Source organism: Pleurodeles waltl, chromosome 6 (genome assembly GCF_031143425.1).
Source record: "Pleurodeles waltl isolate 20211129_DDA chromosome 6, aPleWal1.hap1.20221129, whole genome shotgun sequence".
Lineage (NCBI taxonomy): Eukaryota > Metazoa > Chordata > Amphibia > Caudata > Salamandridae > Pleurodeles > Pleurodeles waltl.
This window is the reverse complement of record NC_090445.1, coordinates 1,389,659,505-1,389,687,128: the sequence shown is the minus strand read 5'-3', so window position 1 is coordinate 1,389,687,128 and position 27,624 is coordinate 1,389,659,505. Positions and strand designations below refer to the sequence as shown.

At 43.9% G+C, this 27,624-nt stretch overlaps 1 protein-coding gene across 5 annotated transcripts in view; it reads left to right on the top strand.

Moving 5' to 3' along the window:
• Positions 1 to 27,624, top strand: part of CROCC (ciliary rootlet coiled-coil, rootletin) — a 312,203-nt gene that overhangs the window by 61,733 nt on the left and 222,846 nt on the right. For all 5 annotated transcript variants that reach the window (XM_069240717.1, XM_069240716.1, XM_069240714.1 and 2 more), the window contains 8 exons: positions 5,095 to 5,178; positions 7,093 to 7,190; positions 8,270 to 8,435; positions 9,474 to 9,580; positions 10,219 to 10,446; positions 12,531 to 12,627; positions 17,800 to 17,904; positions 26,173 to 26,418. In XM_069240717.1, coding sequence (XP_069096818.1) covers positions 5,095 to 5,178; positions 7,093 to 7,190; positions 8,270 to 8,435; positions 9,474 to 9,580; positions 10,219 to 10,446; positions 12,531 to 12,627; positions 17,800 to 17,904; positions 26,173 to 26,418 — 1,131 coding nt within the window. The remainder of the gene's footprint in view (positions 1 to 5,094; positions 5,179 to 7,092; positions 7,191 to 8,269; positions 8,436 to 9,473; positions 9,581 to 10,218; positions 10,447 to 12,530; positions 12,628 to 17,799; positions 17,905 to 26,172; positions 26,419 to 27,624) is intronic.

Sequence of the window (27,624 nt, the reverse complement as noted above, 5' to 3'; positions counted from 1 at the left end):
TTTTACAAAGCATTTTTGCTCATAACTGTCCTAGGACAGGGGGACCACCACCAAAACGTTCAGCATGGCACACTCTTTCTATGTATTGCTATGTTACCACACTAGGTTAGCGGAGACCCCAAAATAATAATCCTTCCCACCATTCAGTATCTTTTTAAGCACTCTCATGGTTGGAACTTTTCTAATACGGCTGGGAATAGCTTGTGTTTTAAGGGCCTTGTTTGTAATATCATTGCTACAGGCCTGCTACACCTGAAAATGTGTAATGTACTTTGCTCTCTCGGGGCTAAATATCTGGTTACACTGCATTACTTTCTGCCATTTTCTTTTTGTGTGGTTATGCCTTCTAGGAGCTACCTATAAAGTTACGTGTCCATGTTTCTTACAAATGCTATTTTCATTGTGGTATCCTCTACGAGCTGTTCTGAGCATTGCAGTCAACATACTATAATATTTGCTGCACGAAATCTCATCCCATATCATTTGCAGGACATTACTTTTACAAAACATGTTTGCTCATAACTGAGGCTGTGATGGTCCTAGGACAATAGGACCACCTTCAAAACACACGTACTATCTACATCGTCTCTGGGTCTCCACACTAGGTTAGTGGGGGCCCCAAAATAATAACCCCTCTCCCATCATTCAGTGTCTTTTAAGTTTTCTCATGGCTAGAAATTTTGTTTTACAGCTGGGAGTTTTGTTTTAAAGGACTTGTTTGTAATATTATTGCAGTAGGCCTGCTAGCCCTGAAAATGTCATGTAGGGGCTAAGTATATGGTTACACAGCATTACTTTTTCATGTATTTTTTTATGGGGTTATGTTCTCTAGGGACTAACAATATGGTTACATGACCATGTTCTTACAGATTATATTTTTCTTACGGTGCCCTTTGGGGCTGTGCTAGGTATTACAGTCTAGTGGCAAAAGTTGTTTCTGATAAAGGTATTTATGATAATTGTATTTTTTTTTAATAATCTCTCCTTATTACAATAATGACCATGATTCATGCCAACCTATAAGCCTTTTTACACTGTGACTGCTTGAACCCTCTTGATATGTTTGGGTGACCCGTGTAGTTTATTTCTCAGCTGTACCTGTTTTGTGTCTTTTTTTTGGGGGGGGGGGATTGTGTTAGCCATCCAGCAACTCTGATAGTGGCGAGGTGAATATGGTATTCTATTGGAATTAACATTGCAGATTTAAATTAGGATACTAAATGGCAAAATTTTTTTTTTTAAGTAGATAGAAGAAGAAGGAACATGGACTTTATGATTTCAAATTAACTAAAATATTTAATAATTTGGGTATTTGTTTTTCATACTTATTTCTTTATTTTCTGTATTGCTTTGAGGTTCACGCCGTAGAAATTGTTTAAGAGGGATTCCCTGGCTTCCAGTAGTGATTCAGTGGAGTCTGCAGAAGTAAAATGTTTGAGAACCGCTGCTGTAAGGGACCTGTAAGGAAGAGAGCCTCTACTTTTTCCCACTGCCTGCTACACATCCCCTGCATAGTACTGGTGTAAGCATTCATTGGTTCTCAGTAAGATGAGCATGCTGCCCCATGGCATTTTGACACTTCAGCGCCACTATGGCAAAGCCTGTTGTTAACAGTACTAGAGATAGGAGGTGGGGACTTGATACTCTCATAGTTGCTTTGCCAATGGAGTCCTTTCTTAATGGTTGTGTACTGATACCTTTTATGCAAATGGAGTCTTCACAATCTTGGAACTCCAGCCGTCCCATCGCATAAAATGAGAGACTGCAGTTTTTTTTTATTCCAGTCCTCGTAATGTGTTGAGGGCAGTAGCCTTCTATCCACCACTGTGTCTGTATCCCATTCTGCATCTCCTATTCTGTTCATACTTTCTGCTTATCTCTCTTGACATTCTGGTCCAGCGTCCCTTTCCCAGGCCTCTTGCCTGTGTACTGTGTGGTCCTCACTGTCCACGGTGCTCTTCCCTTTTTTCCCTATCCTGCAGCTTAGAAAACTATATCAACACATTTGGAGCTGGTGATAATTGTACTTCAGTTGAACATGCTACAATCTCTTATGTAAGTTTAAACCAGGAAACATGATTCATTTTCATTTATAATTTTGGGCATCCAGCCCGGTTCTTTGAAGTCTGAAAATGAATACCCAGATGAATTTATATTAGTCCGTCAACCTGGAGATCAAACCACTTTTCCAACAACTGAAAACCACATTAACATACTTCTTTTTTCAGGGGATTGAGAATTGACACAATGGCTGAACTAAAAAAAAATAGTGCCTTGATTGTAGCATAACATGGATAACAATACCACTGTAAATGTTTATGTGGCAGGGATCCTCACTTTGCTTAATCTGTGCGGGTGTTTGAGGACAGGGTGCACTAGCACTCGTTTTTGGGGTCCAGGACTTATTAATCATCATCGGGTGATGGCCTATCGCAAGGGAGAGAGGTAGAAACATGAAAACGAAGGAGGAAGAGGGAGATAAGAAACAGGAATGACAAATACCGTGGAAAAGGAAATAAAGAGATCGACTGTGGTGGTGAAAGGAAGAGGAATGGGGTGGAATCGAGACTAGGCAGCTTTGGTATACAGCAACTCTAGCATTCAGCAGTGGTGTATGTGGGCACTAAAGGCGAACTCTGGGCCCATGCCCCAACCGAATTAAGCCCTTTGTCTTCAGATGGCAAAGAACAAGGGCAGAAGTGCTGTGTGATAAACCTAGAAAACATGATGTAAGGAAGCAAAGTCTCTTCAGGCAACCTAGTAATGTGAGCGCTTTGAGGCGTAAATGCATGTGACTCAGTGAGACCTAACCTTCATGCTGGCCCGCTTGTAACCTGTTTGCGTCTTTGATTGACAGTGACACTCGGTATGTCCGTCTTGGGGTCTGCATTCATGATAAACTGTCCCACACTACCCTAGAAAATTCATGGGATACTAGTTTTATATTTGTTCTCACCGTAGCAATAAGAAGTCAGGCCTGGATGGATTGAATTTCTGGATTTTTTGTAACCAAGGAAATTTGACAATTTCGAATCCAGCACCATTGTCTGTTCCTAGAATGAGTTTAATTAAAGTAGAAAGTAGACTTCGCAGGTTAAATACTTACCTGTTACTATAGGCTACCATCACTGCCAACTGCAGACTGATATTAAAACATAGACAAGCCCAGTGCCTTCAGCACAACGGATGTTCCTATTTTGAAAACAATGGGGAGCTCCCGGAGACTCAACACCCTCTTGCGCACTTTGGTAATGCAATATAACTGGTGAAAATGATATTTGAGCTTACACAAGGTTTGCTTGTATTATGAATACGTTTTGCATGTATACGCAGCTGTAAACGAAATGCTAGTGTTTTGTAGACATATCTTGTTTCTGGTGTACTTGCTTAAATACTATTTTTTGATATGCGTGAATCTTTGCTAAAACGAAGACGTGGGCATTTTTTTTATAAGTGTTTTATAAAGCGCGAACATGACCCAAGGGTATCAGAGCGCGGTACATAAAGATGGTACACAAAAGAAGATACACAGAGACAGATACATTAAGACATACAAACTTGAGTAAGAAATGGCATGTTGTTACAGAAGTAATAGAAATCTTCAGGGTGGTTTTCTGGGATTGTTAAAAGGTTGTGCAGTTCTAGATAGCCGGGGAGCAAACATTGAGTGATGCTTTCCTGGGAAGGATGTATGGTTAATATTGTCAATTGTGGTGCTCATTGAGCTCAGGAGATGGCTCCTCTAAAAAATGTGAAAGGAATCTATTCCTTATGAGAGGACTCTATTCATTAGGATTTTATTCACTTCTCTTTTGAAAACGTGGGTTGATGGGTTTGATCGCACCTCGGGTTTTAAGGAGTTCCAAATCCTCGGAGCTGCTCCCAAAAAGGAACAACAGTAGGCTTTCTGTTTTCTGAATCTTGGGGCTTCAAGTCTGAGAGAGCTAGCGCTTCTGAGGGAGCGGATGCCTCCTGAGATTCAAAACCTCTCTGTCAGGTACCTTGGTTCGTCAAAATGTAAGGCTCTGTGCGAGGCAAACGATTTTCAGTTGAGTTCTGGCTTGAAGAGGGAGCCATTTTAGATGTCTAAGTGTTGGGGTAATGTGGTAAAAGCATCTAATGCCTGTTCCCAGTCTCGCTGCCGCATTAAGAGTCGCTTTGAGTGGAGCTGTACTTGCCTCGGTGAGACCTGAGAGGGTTTCACAACCGTATTTTAGCCTGGGGACGACTAATAACTGCACTGCTTGTTTGAAGTCTGAGGGAGGGAAGAGCGAAGAAGAAAGCATATTCCACAACCAAGGTCCACCTCCACATAAAATATGCAGATGTGCATGAATGGGGGTGATTTTCAACATTATGCAAATTTCAACTATCATCCGAACCTCAAATGTTTGTAGACAGTCCTGCATATGTAGTGGACACGCCAACAGTATGAATAAGGTAGCCACTGGCAGATGCCATCTAACTCGCACATACTCTAATTTTGTTTGAAAGATGTTTTCTTGCAGATACTGCAGTTGTGTTGAAGAGCTCTCTGTATGCCTCATCCAGAGCCCTGTGGAAACCGAGACTGTGATACAAACAGGGGATTGAGCCCTATCTGCGTTTTGTGAAAGTTCCCACACTTCTGAAGTTTGTTTCCTTCACATTTTGCCAGGAATAAACTGATGAAGTCTTAATTGGGATAACCCCTCTAAAAAGGGTTGATACATGGTATAGAATTCACCCAATCAGAAGCTGAAAAAGTCTGCTTTGTAAGTCAGTACATGCTACTCCAATGGTTTAGTATTTAGATGATGCAGTATTCCCACACCACAATCTGACGCTGTGTGATGTACTGGCACCTTAAAGGAGACTCTGTTGCTCACTCTCTTTCCTCACACTCTGTACTATGTACATTCCTTCACTGCCTGTTTACAAGGCTAAGAATTGTTTTCTCTGGCCTCGTATGAGCTTGCCAATCGGCTGGGCTGTCTGGGTGTTTAGCCCAGATACAGAAAATGGCTAACCGTGGAGAGGAGAACCCTTGTTTGACACTCATTTGCTTAACCGCTGCATGTGCTAATTCCTTTTGTGTGTGCTTTCCTTGATCAGGTGATCCAGTACAAGAAGAAATGTGGTGAGGTGGAACAGCAGCTGCTTGAGCGATCCTCTGAACTGGAACACGAAAAACTAAGTGTGAGCTCGTTTACTACAAATTTATCTTACAAAGGTTTCTGTGAGACTGCCCCCCTCTTACCTGTCCCGAGAGTTGTATGTGAACATTTAATTTTTCAAATGCTCATGAAAACTGTCTGTGAGTCTCTGTTTACCACTTTCTCACAAACACTGAATGCCTATTTTCTGTGTATTTCTAAAAGCTTAAAGTGTATTCCCCCTCTACAAAATCTTTTTGTGGGCCTGCCCGTTTTCCAATCTGTCTATCAATTTCCCCCCTTTCCTGTAAAACTGACTGGCCTTTCCCCACATATTGGGGTGAAATGTCGAGACACATGGAGTAGTAGTCTCTGCTGCACCGCTTGCTTTCTCTACAGTTTTCTCCCTCCGGCAGACAAGGTCCTGGGCCTTGTGGGCACTTTACCTGTAGTCCAGGTCCACCTGCCACTGGGCTGATTGGTGGGATCAGTGACTGACTAGGGCACAAGGACACCCTAATTGTCACGGAAGCGATGGTTGAAGCGATGGTTGGAGTTATGGAGGCCTGTATCTAAAAATATAGTAGTCCAGGTTAGAGATGTTTCTAGTGGCTGGGGACTCCACAGTTCCCTTACTGGCATTAGGGAGTCCAGTGGCTCCAGGACCACTGTTCAATGCAAGGGACTCCTGATCACTCCTTCAACTGAAGATAGATAAGAGAGCTTGAAGGCTAAGAAGGTAATTCCAAAGGTTCATGAACCTGACACCCTCCAGATGATGTCATGACAGGCAGTGGCTTGAAGTTGAGAGTTTTCAGATCTTCCCAACATCACCAGAGCAGTAGGCACCCCAAGGCATGAGAAGGGTCAGTAAAGGAACAGGCTCGCCTTTCACAAAGGAACCTCTCCTGAACCACAATGTTGCAGTGCATCTTTTTATTGATAGCTAGCTGGGACAGTCTTTCCCCCTGGCAGAGTCAGGGCATCGAGACTGTCCCAGACAGGTCCTTCCACAGCTGGTGTTTGGTCGGTCTCTGACTCATGCCACTTTCTTCTGGCAGGGGCGCTGCAGCAGTGAGGGAGGTTATTACTCAATTGCTCAAGCAATCCGGCTCCGTAGATGCCCGGAGATTTCAGTTCAATCTGGAGGGAGAGTAGTGAGACATCAGCTGACCACTTCTGGCTCTTCCATGTTCTCCTACCGGGCTGATGCACACATCACCTTTGGTTGCAGATCGAAACATTGAACTAAGTTTTTAAGTAGGTGAGTATCTATCTTCCTCCTTAGATGGACAGAACTGGTGGAATTTCAGGCAAATGGCATGTGCCCCTGACAATACATGTTTAGTGCCACCACTAAAAGTCTCAGCTCAGCTCCAATATCTCCCATCAGTGAAAGGGGAGTACCTGCACTAGCCTTGCATGGTTATCAAGACCACTGGCGTAAAAACGCACAGGGCAGCACAGCTTTGCCAACCCTTACCTTCAGGGAAGGAGAAGGTAGAGCTTCTAGCCGCTGGCTTCACCTCCGATCTCTGCTTCCGTAGCAACAAGCAACCCTGTTTCACTGTTGTCCCTCCGGGCAGAGAGTCGACCAGCGTGCCTCCCTGGCAAGGTTACGCTGTCAGAACACATAAAGAGAAGACAAATGAGATGTTAATAAAGTAATAATTTGAAACACGCATATCCTTATTGTAGGATTGGAGATCACTGTGGCCCTCTTCACAACACAGTCGTAATTTGAAGATGTTTGTGGAGCCCGAAACGGTGAACTGAGGCTATACAGGTGCTATTTCGTTGCTCTTTGTGCAACTCTTGTATAAAATAAAAAAAAGAAGAAATTCCCTCAGGAAAGACTGCAAACTTGCGTGTCGGGTGCCTTTAGGAAAGTGGGGTGTACTCTGTCTTTAATCCTTGTTTAACATCTCTTTCTGTATTTTTGGCTTCCATTCCACAGAGCCATCTAGATCTCAGCGACTCCCGTCTACGCCAGGAAGAAGAGCACAGCAACGACCTGGAGAATGCGTTGATCCGGTTAGAGGAGGAGCAGCAGAGGTATGTGACAGTGTGTTACACCGGTGTCCCCTGTGCTCCGTCATCGCACAGGCAATGTGAGGCGGCTGGATAGATTAGCCTCAGCGTTTCCTACCCCAGAGCCGTCAATCTCCCTTGGATCACTCTGAATAGCAAAACTGGGCCTTCCCCTCTGTGATCCTGCTTATTAAATCCAGCCAATGACCACTGACATGCATAATCTTTCCACTCCAAAATCAGTTGACGTTGAACACAAACAAAAAATATTTTAAAAGTTTTTTGTACCTACAAAGAAATAACGTGCCTTAGAATATGAATATGATCCAAACCAATTTGGAAACATTTTTACTTTCCTGCTGGTTAGTTACTCTGTTTACTTTCTATTGATTGCTTTTCCTCCATTGAAAGGGAAAACCTTAAAAACACTGGGAAATAAACCAACACTCTCTTGTTTACCACTTAAACAGGAGTGTGCTGTTTGATATCCTGTGCCTTAATTTTCTTTCTTTATTTAACAACCAAATTAATCATTATTAGTAGAACAGTTATTTTAAGTGAAGAACCCAATTTTAGACCTGGAGCCTAATTCTTTTCAGGTTTCTTAATCTATCAATTGCTTTTTAGTTTTCTCAGTCTAGCTTTAAGTACTGGTTTGAGTCAGTAAATTCTTCCCCACTCCCAACATGGTCTACATGTTTCCAGTCAAATTTAATCTAAATCCTGATATCTGGAGGGTACAGGAAGATTAATGGAGTGTCGATAATAGATGGGTAAGAGGCATCAACATATTAAGGGAGGGCTGGAAGAGAAGTATTGAAGAGATGGACAGATGTGTGAAAGAAAACTGGATGACTTCAAGAGATGTAAACTGTAAAGAAAAGACCAACGGATGAATGAAGGGAGGGTGGAAGAGATAGCTGGGATGCTGGTAGAGTACATAAATCAGTCGAGTACTGGAAAAGAAGCACGGTTAGAAGAGATGTATGTAGGGTTTTGGAGGGGTGAATGTCAGGCTCAAAGTGATAAAAGAAGGGCTTGGGGTGATGAGAGCGGGGCCCAGAAGGATGAACTGAAGGCTTATACTCTGAATGCCCTCACAGGAGTACCAGCCTTGCCCAGGTGAATGCCATGCTGAGGGAACAGTTAGATCAGGCCAACAGTGCTAACCAGGCTCTAAGTGAGGATATCCGAAAACTGACAGTGGATTGGAAAAATGCACGTGATGAGCTGGAGCAGCGTGAGTCTGACTGGAGGCGGGAAGAAGAGGTGAGTACCCACTAACCGATGATTCAGTTTGCTCTTCTAGCAAAGTAACATTTTGTGTTTACCCGAGAGCTAAGCAAACCCCTATCAGCACCAGTTCCATATATTGTAATTCCTCTTATGTACCCATTTGAGTTATGGCACTGATACTTCTGAGAATATTTCTGGTATATCATTAGTGTTTGTATAGTTCTTATGCTGTCTTTAGGAGCCTTTAAGTCTTGGTTGAGGCAGGAGGAGCCATAACAGGGTTGGAGAGAACCTAATGTTATATTATTTGCTTGTTATGCACACACTATGAGCTGAATCTTTCCTGTGTGGCCATCAGCAAGAGATCCCGAAAGCTGAGTGTGAGGATGAGTGGACTAAGAAAAGGGCTCTGGAGTGAGTGTTATTTTGGGAAACATAAAGTTCGAACTGAAGTATCAGCATTTTTGACTAAAGAAGGTGTCCCTTTTAAGTTGAGTTGTACATCCTGCTTATGCAAACATTAATTGTGCTCCTCATTAGCAGGCTCTCCTTACTCTCTTTCTTTCTTTCTTTCTTTCTTTCTTTCTTTCTTTCTTTCTTTCTTTCTTTCTTTCTTTCTTTCTTTCTTTCTTTCTTTCTTTCTTTCTTTCTTTCTTTCTTTCTCTTTCCATTTTGTCTTCCTTTCTCTCTGTCTCTCTTCTTCCTTCTTCCATGCTTTCTTTCTCTCTCTTGATCATTTTTCTTTCTGTCTTTCTTCATCTCTATTTCTCGGTCTCCCTCTTTCTTTGTCTCTATTAATGTATCTTTTCCTAAATCCTTCCTGTTGCCAAGGATATGGAAATGATTGTTAAGGGGAAATGAGTGGTGGATGACTGTGACTGGGAACCCTGCTCATTTTGCTCACAGTTGGCAGATTTGGGAAGATGTATAATAGCTTGTTCTGAGTAGATATTCTCTATTTTCCCCATTCTTCAAAAAATAATGTCCGTGGATCTTGTCCTAAACCCTTATGAGAGTAAGATGTCTTATTTTACATTTTCATTCTTCATATTTTATATCCTTCCTGCTTAGTCCTTCAATACCTACTTCAGTAATGAGCACAGCCGCCTACTGACCCTCTGGAGACAGGTGGTGGGTGTCCGCCGCACCTTCAGCGAAATGAAGAGCATGACTGACAGGTCAGCATATGGGAAGCATGAGATCAGGGACAAGGATGATATGCAGGTCTTGGGGAAACAGTGGGCACAGGTTCTGTTGGAGGCAGGTGAGTATGTGGTTGGGTGGGGATTTGTGGACCCTTGGAAAGAGTAATAAATAGAACCTAAAGGGAGATTGCCAAGTTGATTTCAACTGGTGAGTGTGAAGTTGGGTGGGTGAAAGCGACTAACCAGGATCTTATGACAGAAGAGATAAAGTCTGGTGGAGGATTTTGTGGGGGTGGGAATGTTCAAAATAGTGATGGGGACAGTGTAGTATAATTTGGGGAGTTTAAGTCAGGATCTTAGTTGAAACATTTGATGGGGAACATAAGGATATATTGGGGAGTTGTGTAGTACATCACTGTGGGATGTGTATCAAACGGTGAGGGAAGGTAGAGGTTCTGCTGTAGGCTAAAACAGGGTTTTGTATTAGGGTGGCCAGAATTATGTTAGTCACCATTGGGAAATGAGACTCTGTGTGAAAGAATGAAAGGTAAAGATTTGGTGGACGTAGTAGAGCAGATCCTGATCTACGGAATAGGTACAAGGTCCTAATGTTGCAACACTTGCCATGATAAAGCAACTAACACTTAACTTCTTATCCGTTTGCTGTTCAGGGACTTGTCCGAGATGCGTAATGAGCTGTCTAAGGCATGTCGCACGTTGCATGCGTCCTGTATACATGTGAGCAGCAGTCAGCGTGCCTCTGAGGGCACTGCAGCACTGGTGGTGGAACGTCAGGCACTGCAGCTGGCACAGCTAGATGAACAGCTGAAGGACAAAGTGCGAGAGATGATCCAACTCCAGATGAAGAGTGACACAGAGAAAGCAGAACTCAGTGCCAGGTATTGTCCTGGGGGTTTATGTTGAGTATGGAGTATGCATTGTAAGATGAGGGCTAAGGGCTAGATGAACTAAGAGTGGGCACAGTTTATTGGGGCCATGTTGAAACACATGGCTGTTTATACAAATGAATGGTGTTCTCATGAAAGAAGAGAAGTTGTGTGTGTGCAACTGGACAGTGGTAATGAGAGACGAAGACAGATGAATAAGAGCGTGTGTGAGAGCAGTGGCCATGGAACAAGGTGTCTGTTAGAAATCTGCATTACACTGTGGTGGGGTAGGTGTAGGCTAGAAGAAGGGAAGTATGTGAGAAAGGAGAAGGGCATGTGAAACAGGATGTGGTCGACTTTGGGGAAAGGAAGGAGTTTCAGTTGTTTGGGTGAAAGAGGGTCTTGATTTGGGGAGGAAGGGGCTTTCTGGTGGGATAGGAGTGTTATGGTATAGAACAAGAATAGGCTAGGCTGATGACATAAGGGTGTGTGGGGCATGGAAAGAGTTTACAAAATGGGACTGCAAGGGATTCCTACATGCAAGAGAAAAGCAATAAGCTGTCCATTTGACTAGCTCATACATTTCTCTAAGCAAGACGTTTGCAAACTGAATCCTTTTTCATGTCTGTATGGTGACAGCCCAGGGGCTTTTCAAGCTGCCTCAAGGATGAAGTGGGTGGGCTGTGGGCTGGGCATCATATGGGAGAGGACTCTGAACTGAGCATTCAGTAGTGCTAGCAGGGTTTTGGGGATGCCATTTCTATTACCTTATTAAACAAGGGCAAATGAAATAGAATCATCCTTGCAGCTTTCCTTCCTTGGTAAAAAAAAAAAGAGATGTTTGTCCAATTTCAAGCTTGGGTAACTAACTGTAACATTCTGAGTTCGTACTAGCAAGGCCCAAGACCCAGATGGAACATCAAGGCAGCAAACCCACAGGTATTCAAATATGCCCTCCATATTCTAGATGAGGGCGGTGCTTGGCCTTTTCACACCGGAGTCAATTGATGTATTTGAGGAGCGATGCCCTGGCTTGCATCTCAAGTCACACAATTACTTTAAAATCCGTTAACACTGAGGGATCAGATGCAGTCCTAAGGAGAACCGTTTCACAGCATTAGATATACTGAGGTGCAATCTTGACATAGAATCGTTAGATGTGGAAAATATCTTCAGGCTACATTCCAGAGGCAGTGTCCTCCTGTCACTAGACTCTCTCGCTGTCTGGTGTGTGCAGTAGAAATTATATGTGACCCTTCCCAGCCATTTGCCATTTCTTTGTATACAGTCATGGCAGACAAAGACCCAGCGTAACCTCCAGTTATGGCTTCCAGGACCTGTAAAATATATAGAAAAAGTTGTAGAATGATAGGAAGTCAAACACTAAAAATATTAAAAGTGGCACTTTTTGGACCGGAGATCAGGTTGCCTCATTCCCAGAGAGGATGAATTATGGGAAAGGAGGTGATGGGTGTAGCAGGGTGGTTTGGGACGTTATGGGATGAACAAAGGGCAGGAAGGCTCCAGATACGTGAATCAAATGGCAATGGTAAAGGCAATACAGCAGTGCCTTGCTAGTCCACTAGCTGATATGGGCTCCAGTAATTTTCCCTGGATAGGTTTCTGGGAAATGTTGGACAGTATGGTAACAATGTCTGAGCAAACTTGCAATTAGCATAGTATTTGTGGGGTATGTTGTACAGTAGATGAAGGAGTTTGGTGATTCACTTATGACTAGCGGAGACTGGGCATAGCATGGTGTCCATTGGTGAAGGGAGTTTGGAGCTGGTCTACAAAAAGAGCATTGAGTGTGTTGTACAATAGATTATTGAGGTGGGTGCCAACCTTCATATCATCACATTGAGCCTACACAACATATTTAGATGTGCTGTCTGTGAGGCTAGCTACTGGCTGCCAGTCTTCATATCATATTGAGCCTACACAACATATTTAGGTGTGTGTGGTGTCTGTGAGGCTAGCTAATGCGGAATTATATCACCATTTCCCTGAATGCTCTCCATTCAGCCTTTCTGCACAGGGACATGTGCATTCTGTCTTCTGTCAACTTTACATCAAGATCTTTCCTTTTCACCCAGGATTGCTGAGACAACAGTGACAATTGAACTCCTTAAAGCTCAGGACGCTGAGAAGGAGCGAGCCTTGGAGACACTAAACCAGAAACTGGAAGAGCTGGTATGGCTATTCCCCCACCCCCACCCCCCTCTGCATCCCCCACCCTATTCTCCCTGCACCCCCCACCTCCATGTGTGCTCTTCTGTGTGCCTCTGTCATTCTCCCCATCATCTATGTACGAGGGGGTTGTGTTTAGAAATTAGAAGGCAGCATAACTGAAAAAAACAAACCTAAAACTGAATATCTTGGTGTAAATTTATAGGCACATAAAATAGGTAGTTAAAATTAGAATTAACTGAGAAAGCTGAAAGGTCCTAGTACCTTTTGTGTCAAAGTTACAACTTTAGATGGAACTCGCAGAATACTAACCTGATAGGAAAACCACTGCAGATCAATAAAGTTGATGACTAGGTTCAATGACTGACCAAGTTTTTTTTTTACTATGGATTGTTTACAAAGTGTAAGGTGATGGAGCAAAAGTGCCCTATACATTTAGGACCGGATTTAAATATTGGCGGACGAGTTATTCCGTCACAACAATGACCGATATCCCGTCTGCCGAAATCTACATCCCATAGGATATAATAAAAGGACATGATCGGTCTGACCACTGTTGCAGTTTATATGTGACCTTGAGTGGAAGTTCGGACAGTTAATTAGGTTTATGATTACCCCCCACTTCAAAAATACCTCAACGTGCTGTTGAAAACAACATCCCTAAATCTGAAACCCACCACTCAAAAAGGAAAGAAACCCCAATGTTGAAGTTGTAGGCTGCTAAGACCAGTTTCTCAGACAAAGGTCTAGGTAATGGGACTCATTGGGGCTCTGATAATCGGCATCCAATAGGACACCGTTGTAGAATGGAGAGAGACTAGTTAAGAAGCCAAATGGCTTTAAGATGTAGACCAGTGGTTCCCAACCTTTTGACTTCGGTGGACCCCCACTTTATCAGTATTGGAACCTGGGGACCCACACTGAGTCATTATTGGAATCTGGGGACCCCCAATGAGTCATTACTGAAAGCTGGGGACCTAATTTGTTGATATTATTACATTGTCTAAGCAGCCGCAAACTCCCTGAGGAGTCTTCACGGACCCCCAGGGGTCCCCGGACCACGGGTTGGGAACCACTGGTGTAGACTAATACTAGCAGCCACAAAGGTTTCCCCTGAGAATACCAACGTACAGGGGCACATATTTCAAGATTTAGTGACTTTACGTTGATGGCACCACTTACAGAACCTCCTTGTTTCACCAACTAAGACAGAGGACTGGCAATTAGAGTCAGGTGCCAAGGTCTCCTTAAACAACAGTATTTTTGAAATTATAAGTGTGAAACCTCAAATCCAACGGTCCTGGGATCAAGGGGGTCGCTTGCAGCCAACTGAAAAATCTTGTGTTCATCCAGAACTGGATAGGGACAGATACGGGATTCCTGGGGTTACCAGGTCGGTTAAGGATGGAGAAGGTTCACTATCCTTGTAGTCTTGCAAAGTATCTCTACTGTCTCTTCACCTCTATTAACACAAGAATTTATGGTGTGATCTGACCACCTGGGCACAAGGGACTTGTGACTCTGGAGTGCTCTCTTACTTTGATGACCTCAATGAAAGCTTATATTCAGCAATAACTTGTTCTGGTTTTTCACTTAGTTCAAGGTATGCTTTTGACCTGGCTTTGCAGTATGGTGTCTCTTTCTTCCAGTTATGTCATAGCCAGAAGGAACCTTTCAGGATCTTGTTTACAAAACTTATTGAAGACAGTAGCTAGCAGTGCCTCATAAGGGTTTTCTGTATTTACCTCGAATTCAAGAGTAAACTGTCAACAAAGGCATAAAGTCTTTATCCTAGAGGACCACTATTTATCCATTCTAAGGGTACTGTCACAAAGCCAGAGCTGACCAAAGTGCAAGCATTTTCCAGAAATCCACCTTCAGCTAAGAAGAATATCATCTTGAATCTGTCTCTTTTTTCACAGTGCTTTCCTTATTCCCATACAGCAAGGAAGCGGCCTGCCTGGTTAGAAACCGTTAAGTTGTTTAGTACATTCGAGCCATTTAGGCATTGCAACGTTTTCTTGGTGGCTAAGCAGCGGCAACACATCACAAGAAAGAAGGGGTGTTTATTTCATTGTAGTGAATGGCAAACTGGTTTAGCAGAAAAAATGTGATGGCTCTCAACCTGCCCTGAAGTTAGCTACAGTATTGGGGCTTGACACCCAGGAACAAATAACATGAAGGTCAGAAGTAGATGAAGTCAACTTTATTTATTTATTTATTTATTTAATAATTTATTAAGCATCCATTCACCCAACAAAGGAACTTGGCGCTAGGAATAGGGTAAAAATGCAGATTATAATGACTGAAAAAGAGTTTTTAGATGAGATGAGATCCTTTTAGCATGAAGAAAATGGTTATTCCAGAGTCGCGGACCTCGAGGATAAGGCCCACCGTCAAGTCTTGACTGTTTGAACATTGAAATGGTGAGCATATGAGCATTGGATCATACCTATCTTCCAAATCGTTAAGATATAAAAAGGTCTGAAATGGAGCATTTTTCAGTTTTATAAGAGATCCTGTGTAGAAGACATAGAGTTCTGAATTGAATGCACTCTTTCACTCGCAGCCCATGTAAGGTATTTCTAGCTTTGCTCTCGGAATCCAATTTTCTTTATTTGCAGAGTAAGCTGACAGCAACGTTTTGAACTCTCTGCAACTTGTTAGTGAGACAATGTGGCAGTCCTATGTAAAGAAGATTACTGCAGTTAATTATAGTCATGATGCCGGCAGTAGCTAGTTGGGCATGATGGCCTAGTGGTAAGAAGTTGGAAATAACCTGGTTAATTTGCACAGCAACGTAGAAGCGAAAATCTATCATCACAGCTGTGTGGGATGGTTCACCCATTGAATATGTCCAGAAAGTCTGAGCCAAGATAGCTTTATTTTTCCCTAGTACAAGAATTTCGGTCCTGCCGGCATTCAGTTTGAGAAAGTTGTTTGCTATTCAGCTTTAAGCAGTCGACAGAAAATTACTCAAGTTTAAAAAAGCTGGACAATATAACTGATCATGCCGTATTATTGACTGGGTGTCAACCACATAGCTGATAGCTGTACAGGCAGATGATCTGTTGAGCTTTTCCAGAGACTGAACATATACATTAAAGAACATGGGGGGCAGAGATGAGTCCTGTGACACTTCACAGCTAAACGACTGAGACAAGGAATGAAAAGGGGGTATGGACACAGGCTTAGAGTGGTCACTCAAAAAAGATGAAAACATTCGATATAAGATCATCAATTCCAATCTTTGAAGGATGACTTTGCAGACTGTTGTGGTCCTTTGCATCAAGAGCTGCAGAGAGTCACTATAATTGCAGCAGTCTCCCTGATCTAAAACCATTCTAGCCTTATGCACTGCTAGCGTCAAAGCCGATTCCATGCCTCTACAGAGGGGTAATCACAGTTGGAAAAGATACCCCACCATCTTCTGGATGAAGGGAATACAGTGTCCTTATTAGCTACAAGTCACACTACATATGGTCTCCAGGTCCTGCACTTGTCAAAACAACTTTGACCTCAGACCTCTCTTTCGTTCGTCAGCACCCTCCGGTATGCCCAAAGTTATGGGGACCTGTTTGGATTAGCAAAGTAGGTCCCTTTCCCTGGGGTGCTGGGTGAAAGGTGTGTGCCTGCAACTAACATCTGCTGACATCTCCTAACCAGTACTACTGTTACACCAAGCAATTCACAGAGCACCTCTTGTAGAGATGCATTGTCAAAAATGTTGCATGCATTAGTGAAAAACATAAGCAGGGCAGGTAAAAATGAATAGGGCAGAATGACAAAGCTATTCCAAGTCATGCCGTGACTTCTGTCCCTACGGCAATATCTTCAGTTAATGGAGCTGGTGAAGTACATTCTTCAGCTACTAAAGACACATTTTCGCAAGAAGTATATTATGGACACACCCAATAAGATAACCATTATTTAAACATAAATAATAGTTATCTTCAGGTTTATCAGACAACTGAATTGCATATCGTTGTCATGTATGCACGCTAAAAGCCAAAGGAAGTCTATTTAATAGATATAATAATAGTAGTCATGCATCATTTGGGCAAGACAAAAGATATAAGGAAAACAATGCAATTGGTTTTCTTCTTTGGTCGTAAGAGGACAACTGTTACAAAGACTGGGAGAGCAAAAATAATTTTGCAATGTTTTCAACAGGTAAATAGCTATGTTCTACGCCAAGTACCCACTATTTAACAGTAGGTACATATGGTACCTCTTTTATGTCATATACGTCTATAGGGAGGATGACTAATCCTTAATGATGTATTACCTGCTACATACTACCAAATGAATATCTATGCATGTCACGTTCACCTATAACAGACTCCAGCTACATGGAAAATTGTTAGTTACTTGTAGAGTACAGAGTTTGTAAATGAATAGTTACAGATTTATATGACACCAAGGTCGCACTGACATGTTACACAGTGAAAAACCAGTTAGCACCAAAGAGGGATCTCTTTACAAACCCTCATTTTGTCAAGGGTCAGCGGAGAAAACATTGAGCCGTAAAAAAACACCCACCATTCACCAGGCCAACTTAATGACTGTCAGAGGTAGTAGGGTGTAGTGTGCTCCTACTAACTGGCTAGTTCACTTATAAGTAACGTAGAAGGTAATGTGAAGTTCTGGATAGACGAGGTTGGAAAAAACATAAATTCAGTAGAAAGAGCAGTGGGTTTTGCCTGTATTATAATTTTTTCAAAATTCTTATCAGTGGTTCACATTTTCACATCCCATAGGAGAAGTGAACAGACCTCTCTAATGCCATTGTATTAATAATTTCCAGGGTACCCATTTCCTGTATACACTGGGGATGGTCTGCCATGGCAGCAAGCTGTTCTCATCTGTATGAGCGGACTCCCCCCATTTTTCTGTGTGGTTTCATGTCCCACTTCTCTTGCTCTGTGGCTAGTGGATTTCTACTCTGACAACGGCTCAGGTTGTGTGGTTATAGGAGCCCCTCATATATCCTCCTGTATTATCCACAGTGCAGACTGGATGTACCAAGACCATCCCCACTTTCCCTGAAATCTGTGCAGGTTGTGTGGAATTGGAGGCCATAATAAGTCGACATTCATACTCTACTGGTTTGTGAATTACTTGCCTTCAGTGAGCTGAACAACCCGGAGACCCATGTCTGTTGTATTATCACAGGAGGCAAGTCGAGTTCAGCAGCAGGCCGCAATGGAGGCAGAAGAAATTGAGGCCCTGAGATCAGAGGCTGACTTGCTGCAGCAGACACTGCGAGATCTTGCACAAGTAAGTTTGACATACCATAATTTTGTTTTAAAAAAACTTTGGTGACAGCAAATATTTAACCCATCTCTGACCTGTTCTTCCTTATAGTTAATTTTCATGCTTCCTTTTTATTGTTCAGTTATAGAAAAAAAATATATATAACAATATACACCATGTATCCTAGTGGAAGATTTTGTATAAAGATAGTGTCCTGCCCTGAAAAAATTACACCATACAGCGTGTGTATTTCCCTTTCAGTATTTTCTCATTATTACTGCAACATGAGAACACTCATTGACCTCGATTTGTACATCTTTACCATTTGGTTGTTTTTTTTGTTCCTCACAAGCCTTTTTGAGTCCAGTCAGAGAATTGGGCCTGACTTTTTAAAAGCATTTTGGGCACCTTCTTTAAACAATTCTTCAAACCTTTTACAAAAAAGTTTGTTATGAACACTGTAAAATATTTGTACAACAAACTGTAGATTTTTGAAAATAATTTAATTTATGAATATTTTAACTTAAGATGATAAATATGCATAAATTGCGTAATGTAGGTCTGTTTTTGTAGAAAATACAGCTATTTAATGCAGCAAATACAAGGCCATTATCCATTAAAGGAAAATGTCATTTGTCAGCATGAGAAATAAATCATGTAAAACAGGATTTCTCTGCAAGATTTGAATGGCTCATGTGGTTTTGAATATTGACTTTACTGTGTCCTTTCTAACCATGACTTGGATAGCTATAGGGTGCTCTTTTGCTATGGACTTCCCTCATGTATGTGAACTTAATTATCAGTGCTGATGTACTGTGAAAAAAACACAGAAAACACAGTGTGTTCTCAGCGTGACGAGTGACATTAGCCTTTAGGAAGAGAAACCAGCACACATGTAGGACTTTTAAGCTATACTGAATATGGACTAAGGTAAAGAATGTACACTGTAGGACTGCAGATTTATATACCCAAGAACGAGAGCATTGGTTTATTGTGCTGGTCTCTGACTTTTAAAGTCCCACATGAGTCCTCCAGAGGTGGCCAGGCCAGTACTGATGGTGCCAAGCCCAACCACACAGTAGACTTCTAGTTTTTTTTTTTTTTTTTTTTTTACAATTAGCAATTAATACCAATTTTACGGAAGAGACGATGCAAATAGGTTTGTGCCGGTTTGTAAGACTTTGTAGTATGTCATAAAATGCACTGTACCGTACAAGGTATGCTAAAATACATAGGATAAATGTACAAGAAAATTAGCAGGAAGATTTTAGTGTGCTTTGCTTTCTGCACGAAAAGGGGGGATGACCCTCAGCCTATTCACACTGGAGGCTGGCTAGGGAAGTGTGTGTATTGTAACAGAATGAGGCATTATAGTTATACAAGGCCAGTTACTTAGACCAGCAGAGTGTGGCTGCTGCAGAATCAGTGTTTGTCAGAAGCATACATTGGCATTTGTGACAATTCAAAAACTATAATTAATGAACAAGCCAAACTACCTGAGACAATCAGATTAACAAACTATAAAAAAAAGAGAAGTAAAATAGAGATGTGATGGAAGTCATGCACAAAGTGAAGGTGATCACTAGTCTGGTTTGTTGCGAATGGAAAGCATAAATAAATAATGGAACAGAAAAGCTTAAAACACAAGTTGGTTGTAACCTTTATTAGATGCTGGTAACACAAACGTAGACAATGAAATAGAGGAAATAGAAAGAGGAGTAGGCATTTTGTGTGTCCTAATCCGTCCATTTTAAGACAATGCAGGAATTGTAGTTTATAGCAAGATACCAGAAACTCAGGATTGCAATCTAGAAATGTGGCTTATGAACACAAAATTGATAACCTAGAAAAGCTTGAATTCAGGAACAGGGAAGCTTATCAGCAGATTGACAGGCTGAAGCCTCTTTTACTAAACTGAAAACTTGATTTGCACTGTTAATAGAGTTGTAGCAAATCCTTTGATAGTACTAGCTAGAAGCTAAAGCATAGAATTCTGGCAACACCTTCGGTTGGGATGGAAAGGTTCTCTGCATTGTAAAGACCTGTACCCCTGCCCAACAGTACTGGTGTCTGGATCCGTAATGTTTTTTTTTGTTTTTTTTGTTGTCATAGGCGAATATGGATCAAGCGTGTGAGCCATGGCATAGGCCTGTCTGGCAGTTTGTAGTCTTGTTGCAGTGGGAGGGGCATTCAAAGCGCAACTCTCATTCATAGTGGTAGAAAGATATCCCCTTCACCAGGGGTTAAGCAGCACAAGTGCGGCGGTGGTAGCATACTGCGATCAGTAGTGATGAACAGGACCTTTTTACCCTGTGTCACTGAAGTGAGACCTACAGGCTCACTCACCGTTTTAAAAGTTCTGCTGCTGTGTGATTAACTCACCCATGGCCTACATCAGGTAGATGTGGAAGGCTGCTCATCACAGGAGTTGTGACTCTGTGCTGGTTGTATGTCTGCTTGGGATGGATACAGTACAAGGATAGTGCAGTACAGTCTAGTGCATGTGTGGATAATTTATGTACTGAGTGTATGTATGCCTGTGAGGAATACATGTAGTTCTGTGCAGCGCATGCACAGTGAAAGCATGTGCTGAATGTATGTGTGCTTGCATGAAGTACAATACATGAAGGGTGAAGTGTTGTACAGGGCACACATGGTGAGTGTGTGTGTGTGCTGGCAGTGCGTGTGTTTGTAAGTAACACACCCTGGGTAAAGACAGAAAACAGCTCAGTGCAGAACAGTTCACCCAAACTAAGTGTGTGTACTGAATGCATGTGTACAATTTATGATACAATGTATAGCTGTTACATTGCTGGACCAAAGGTGTGCTGTGAATGTTTACTGACTGAGTGTGCCTGTAATGGTACGTTGCATGGAGGACCCTGGGTTCCATTTTGGGAAGCCCAGGCCTGTCTAGTGAAGACATGAGGATTAGAGGAATTCCTCCCAGACAGATATGCAGAATGCTGCATTCCTGTGAGCAGGGTGAAGCACACACTGGAGGGAAGGGGGAAACTTCCTTTGCATTTCAAGGGGTTGCTCTTTGATTCAGTGATAGATCACAAGCAAAGGGCCTGGACACATCTCAGGAAGAGAGATGTGGCTGATAAGGGAATCTAAAGAGTAGGACTGGGAGTCGGGGTTTAACGTTTGGATTCACATATCACTGTGGCTGACAGCCAGGTTTTAACTCTAGTCAGTACCATGAACTGTGTTGTGGGTCAATCAGCTTTAGAGTCATGCCTGTTGTGACAGACATATTTATTAGGAAAGAAGAAAGAGAGAAGTGTCCACTTTAAAAGAAGCAGAGCCCTCACATAAAACTTCAGAGACTCAGACCCTAAATCACATTTGGTGTCTGGGAATGGACCATAAGAAGAGGAGGTTGAGTCCCCCAAACTTTTTCATCTGCCAAGCAGCAAGACGTGCTGTGTGAGAAGGGGAAATTCTGCAAGACTTCTGGCTGTGACGAGGACTGGGGGCACGCCTGTTAGTTCCCTGCTGGGTGAGGGAGTCCTCCAGGAAAACCAAGGACATCTGCCCTGGAGCCTGGAGCACCAGTACCAGGAGCACCAGTGCCTGCATAGACCAGTGTGCCCTGTGAGTAAAAGGAGGGCGTTGGAGGAAGCAAGGACCATTACAGGGCACTACAGTGAGGACTTCCTGTGTGAGGATTCGGCTGTGCATTGAATGAGCCATAGCCTGTGTGCAAGACTGTTTTCAGTGACCCCTGTATGCCAGGAGAGAGCCGCCATAGACTGTGCCAAGTATGCCACTGTGTGGAAGGCGCCGAGACGACACACCCTTGTTGCAACAATCTTGTATGTCATAGGGGGCCACCATTGAAGTACTTGTGCAACCAGTGTGCCTGGAATCTTGATCGCCTGAGCAGTGACTCTGTGTGCCACGAGGGGCCACCGTGGTGCACCTGAGGAGTCTACTTTGCGTTTGGAAGGTACCACTGCAGCGGTGTGTGTCAGGAGGGGCTGCTAGGAACAAATCACCAAAGACATCAGGCCGTCACCCGGGACGGGAGTAAGAATATGGCCTACTGGTCTAACTGCACTGAGAGATATGCCCTGACTGACCCCCGAGGACTAGGAAGATACTGTAGGAGGCTGGACTGGCTTGTAGTGAGTACCAAGGGGTACTTGCACCTTGCACCAGGCCCAGTTATCCCTTATTAGTGTATAGGGTGTCTAGCAGCTTAGGCTGATAGATAATGGTAGCTTAGCAGAGCAGCTTAGGCTGAACTAGGAGACGTGTGAAGCTACTACAGTACCACCTAGTGTCATATGCACAATATCATAAGAAAACACAATACACAGTTATACTAAAAATAAAGGTACTTTATTTTTATGACAATATGCCAAAGTATCTTAGAGTGTACCCTCAGTGAGAGGATAGGAAATATACACAAGATATATATACACAATAGCAAAAATATGCAGTATAGTCTTAGAAAACAGTGCAAACAATGTATAGTTACAATAGGATGCAATGGGGAAACATAGAGATAGGGGCAACACAAACCATATACTCCAAAAGTGGAATGCGAACCACGAATGGACCCCAAACCTATGTGACCTTGTAGAGGGTCGCTGGGACTATTAGAAAATAGTGAGAGTTAGAAAAATAACCCTCCCCAAGACCCTGAAAAGTGAGTGCAAAGTGCACTAAAGTTCCCCTCAGGACAAAAGAGTCTTGTTAGAGGAATAATGCAGGAAAGACACAAACCAGCAATGCAACAACTGTGGATTTCCAATCTAGGGTACCTGTGGAACAAGGGGACCAAGTCCAAAAGTCACAAGCAAGTCGGAGATGGGCAGATGCCCAGGAAATGCCAGCTGCGGGTGCAAAGAAGCTTCGACTGGACAGAAGAAGCTGAGGTTTCTGCAGGAACGAAAAGGGCTAGAGACTTCCCCTTTGGTGGACGGATCCCTCTCGCCTTGGAGAGTCGTGCAGAAGTGTTTTCCCGCCGGAAGGACGCCAACAAGCCTTGCTACACGCAAATCGTGCGTTTGGCGTTTTTGGACGCTGCTGGGGCCCAGGAGGGACCAGGAGGTCGCAAATTGGACCTGCAGAGAGAGGGGACGTCGAGCAAGACAAAGAGCCCTCACTGAAGCAGGTAGCACCCGGAAAAGTGCCAGAAACAGGCACTACGAGGATGCGTGAAACGGTGCTCGCCGAAGTTGCGCAAAGGAGTCCCACGTCGCCGGAGACCAACTTAGAAAGTCGTGCAATGCAGGTTAGAGTGCCGTGGACCCAGGCTTGGCTGTGCACGAAGGATTTCCGCCGGAAGTGCACAGGGGCCGGAGCAGCTGCAAAGTCGCGGTTCCCAGCAATGCAGCCCAGCGAGGTGAGGCAAGGACTTACCCCCACCAAACTTGGGCTGAAGAGTCACTGGACTGTGGGGGTCACTTGGACAGCGTCGCTGGATTCGAGGGACCTCGCTCGTCGTGCTGAGAGGAGACCCAAGGGACCGGTAATGCAGCTTTTTGGTGCCTGCGGTTGCAGGGGGAAGATTCCGTCGACCCACAGGAGATTTCTTCGGAGCTTCTGGTGCAGAGAGGAGGCAGGCTACCCCCACAGCATGCACAAGCAGGAAAACAGTCGAGAAGGCGGCAGGATCAGCGTTACAGAGTTGCAGTAGTCGTCTTTGCTACTATGTTGCAGGTTTGCAGGCTTCCAGCGCGGTCAGCGGTCGTTTCCTTATCAGAAGGTGAAGAGAGAGAGATGCAGAGGAACTCGGCTGAGCTCATGCATTCGTTATCTAAAGTTTCCCCAGAGACAGAGACCCTAAATAGCTAGAAAAGAGGGTTTGGCTACCTAGGAGAGAGGAAAGGCTACTAACACCTGAAGGAGCCTATCAGCAGGAGTCTCTGACGTCACCTGGTGGCACTGGCCACTCAGAGCAGTCCAGTGTGCCAGCAGCACCTCTGTTTCCAAGATGGCAGAGGTCTGGAGCACACTGGAGGAGCTCTGGACACCTCCCAGGGGAGGTGCAGGTCAGGGGAGTGGTCACTCCCCTTTCCTGTGTCCAGTTTCGCGCCAGAGCAGGGGCTAAGGGGTCCCTGAACCGGTGTAGACTGGCTTATGCAGAATTGGGCACATCTGTGCCCAACAAAGCATTTCCAGAGGCTGGGGGAGGCTACTCCTCCCCTGCCTTCACACCATTTTCCAAAGGGAGAGGGTGTCACACCCTCTCTCAGAGGAAGTTCTTTGTTCTGCCATCCTGGGCCAGGCCTGGCTGGACCCCAGGAGGGCAGCTGCCTGTCTGAGGGGTTGGCAGCAGCAGCAGCTGCAGTGAAACCCCAGGAAGGGCAGTCTGGCAGTACCAGGGTCTGTGCTACAGACCACTGGGATCATGGAATTGTACCAACAATGCCATGATGGTATAGAGGGGGCAATTCCATGATCATAGACATGTTACATGGCCATATTCGGAGTTACCATGGTGAAGCTACATATAGGTAGTGACCTATATGTAGTGCACGCGTGTAATGGTGTCCCCGCACTCACAAAGTTCAGTGAATTGGCTCTGAACAATGTGGGGGCACCTTGGCTAGTGCCAGGGTGCCCTCACAATAAGTAACTTTGCACCTAACCTTTACCAGGTAAAGGTTAGACATATAGGTGACTTATAAGTTACTTAAGTGCAGTGTAAAATGGCTGTGAAATAACGTGGACGTTATTTCACTCAGGCTGCAGTGGCAGGCCTGTGTAAGAATTGTCAGAGCTCCCTATGGGTGGCAAAAGAAATGCTGCAGCCCATAGGGATCTCCTGGAACCCCAATACCCTGGGTACCTCAGTACCATATACTAGGGAATTATAAGGGTGTTCCAGTATGCCAATGTAAATTGGTAAAATTGGTCACTAGCCTGTTAGTGACAATTTGAAAGTAATGAGAGAGCATAACCACTGAGGTTCTGGTTAGCAGAGCCTCAGTGAGACAGTTAGGCACCACACAGGGAACATATACATGCACACCTATGAGCACTGGGGCCCTGTGTGACAGGGTCCTAGTGACACATACATATAGGCCACAAACCTATGAGCACTGGGGTCCTGACTAGCAGGATCCCAGTGACACATAACAACCCTACTGAAAACATGGTGTTTTCACTATGAGCACTGAGGCCTGGCCATCAGGATCCCAGTGAGACAGTGAAAACAGTGACAAACACCCTGACATACACTCACAAACAGGCCAAAAGTGGGGGTAACAAGGCTAGAAAGAGGCTACCTTCTCACAGATACCGAAGAGGACAATGCACTTTCGGGTGACTCCAGAAAGATTTCCCCTTGGTGGGGAGAACTTGACTTACCGGGTTGTTGTGAACTGGAAGCTGCTCCAATCTGAGGGGGAGCTGGCTGTGCCACTCTGGAGAGTGAGTGTGCGCCTACCTGACACTGCTGCATGTACCATGAGCAGCCCAACTTCGAGCAGGATCTGTTCTTGCAAGTGCCCGCACTGAGGACACTTGCTGTAATGTCGAACACTTTCTTGCTGTAGGAGCAGGTAAGATTTGAACTATGGTCTGTGAGACCCAGGGGATTCACTGAACAAGGTGCTGTGCAACCATAGACCCTTTTGACTAAAATCTTGAAGAGTCAAATGGGCCTAAGAATCTGGCCTAAGAATGTGCATTTCCTAGAGCCAGCCACCAGTGAATGGGGAATAACCTTGAACATGTTACACGAAGGAGAGTGGGACAGAGATTTGCCTGACAACTACCAGAGCCCAGACCTCAAGGGGGATTGTTTTGTTGTGTTTGAATGTCGCATTTCATTGTATGCGTAGAATTAGAAATAAAATGCTACTTTTGAATATGAAAGCAAGTATTTGGCTGGACAGTGATGTATTGTTTGCACTGTTTGAGGTATGAGTCATGTTCACTGACTTGAATCTACATCCCCCAAGGGAACCTTGACTGCTCGACCACAGCTACCACTGAGAGTCAAGTGCAGAAGGGGTACTTGGACCGCTTGAGCTGGATCCATTGTAGGTTTGGTCCTGGGACATCAGCAGTAAAAAGACTCAACCGCCACGGTTGGGCTGATTAGCCCCTGCATGCCCCATGGTCCTCTGAAAGGGGTTTTGATACCTTGGTTGACAGGATCTGGCTCATAGTGCTGTGGCTGGCAAACCATCACTCAACTCTCTTTAGTTAGTTCTCTTTGGTTCATCACTCTTTACTTAGCCCAAAATTATTTATCAGGGGTCTCTCTTGTAATGTTTTGGTAAGCTGGTAAAATCTCCATTTACATTCCTTCTTTTTTCCCATCAGGCTGTTCTTAGTGATGCGGATAGTGGAATCCAGCTGACCTCCAGTGAACGAACAGACACAGAAGATGGCGAAAGCCCTGGTCTCAGCCTGCGGGCACTGTCCTGTAGCATGCGCACACCCTCTCCGCTCAGGAGACGCTCCCCTCACCGCAGCCGTTCTCCTCGGCGCAGTCTTTCTCCAGCCTTCACCGACTCAACTGTGGCTGCCGTTCAGTCAGCACTGCAGAAGAGGCAGCTGCAAGTGCAGGTAAATGGGGAATGGTTCGAAGTTATATGTGGAGGGGGTAGAAGGTGAAAAGGACAGTCACCAGATTGGCAGGGTCAGTAGTAGGCATAGCTGCCGAAATCAAGAAATTGATCTTTTGTAAGCATTGTTGGTCTTCAAGGACCGAGTTTTTGACTCCTGAGCCTATAAGTGTTGGATGTGTTTGAGATTTTGTAACAGACAATGAAAGTCAGGCATATGACTGTGAGGGTAAGTTCAAACCCTTTGAATGGAAAGGTCGGCTCTGTGGCCATGGGTGAATGCGTGTCTGCCATGCAAGCGTCCTGAATCTAAAATGATCCGGTCTGTAAAGTCTGAGTAGGCAAGTGTCTGATGTGTGTCTCCTGGATCATTCTGTGCTCATTATGCAAGCCTTGGATCCACTTGTTTGAGTCCTGTGTTGTAGCCCTTTTGAGTGTGTTTGTCTTTGGGCACTTAAAATCTAGTAGGAATGCCATTGATTTGAAAGATCTTGGTGTTCTTTCCCTGGATCTCTTGAAGTCTCTTGAGCCAAATCATTGCAAATAAATGGGTCTTTAGGAGATGTGGTTTCAGTTCTGGGTCTCTAAGTGTCTAGTACATGAGCCGTTGGTCTTTAGCTGTCCAGTATTATAGCTATTTGTTTATAGGCATACAGTGTGCAAGTCTTGGCTCTTTACTGTTCTAGGATGTAGCATCCTGGTTTGTGTGGGGTTTTGTGCAGTCTCTGGATCTATAAATACCCCCTATGATTAATATCGGGAGTGAAATTAGGCAGGTAAAAATATTCTTGAAATACTTTTAATTACATTTGAGGCCACTAATTAATTTAAATGAAAAATAACATTAGATGCAAAGTTTTCATCAAGTTTCACAGCACCAGTAGTGGAGCACTTACTTGTGGCATATTGCTGCGGATGCCACATATGGTTGCAGCAGTGGGTTTGGAAAAAGAAGCGTCTCCCTTCCTATTAGCTGGCGTATTGCTATCTCCTTATACTTGTTACAAGTAGTTGTCCGGTCCGCAGGGTAAAATGGGCTTGTACGTCACATCCTAGACATAACACAGGCCTCTGCAGGCCCATAAATGTATGTTACTCCACATGCCCTTTATGTAGTGCCACGATGTCTCTACAAATTATAATACACAATACTGGTGTTTAGTGTACAAAACAGTATGGAAGGGTCCACGACCTGCGTTGTTTGAAA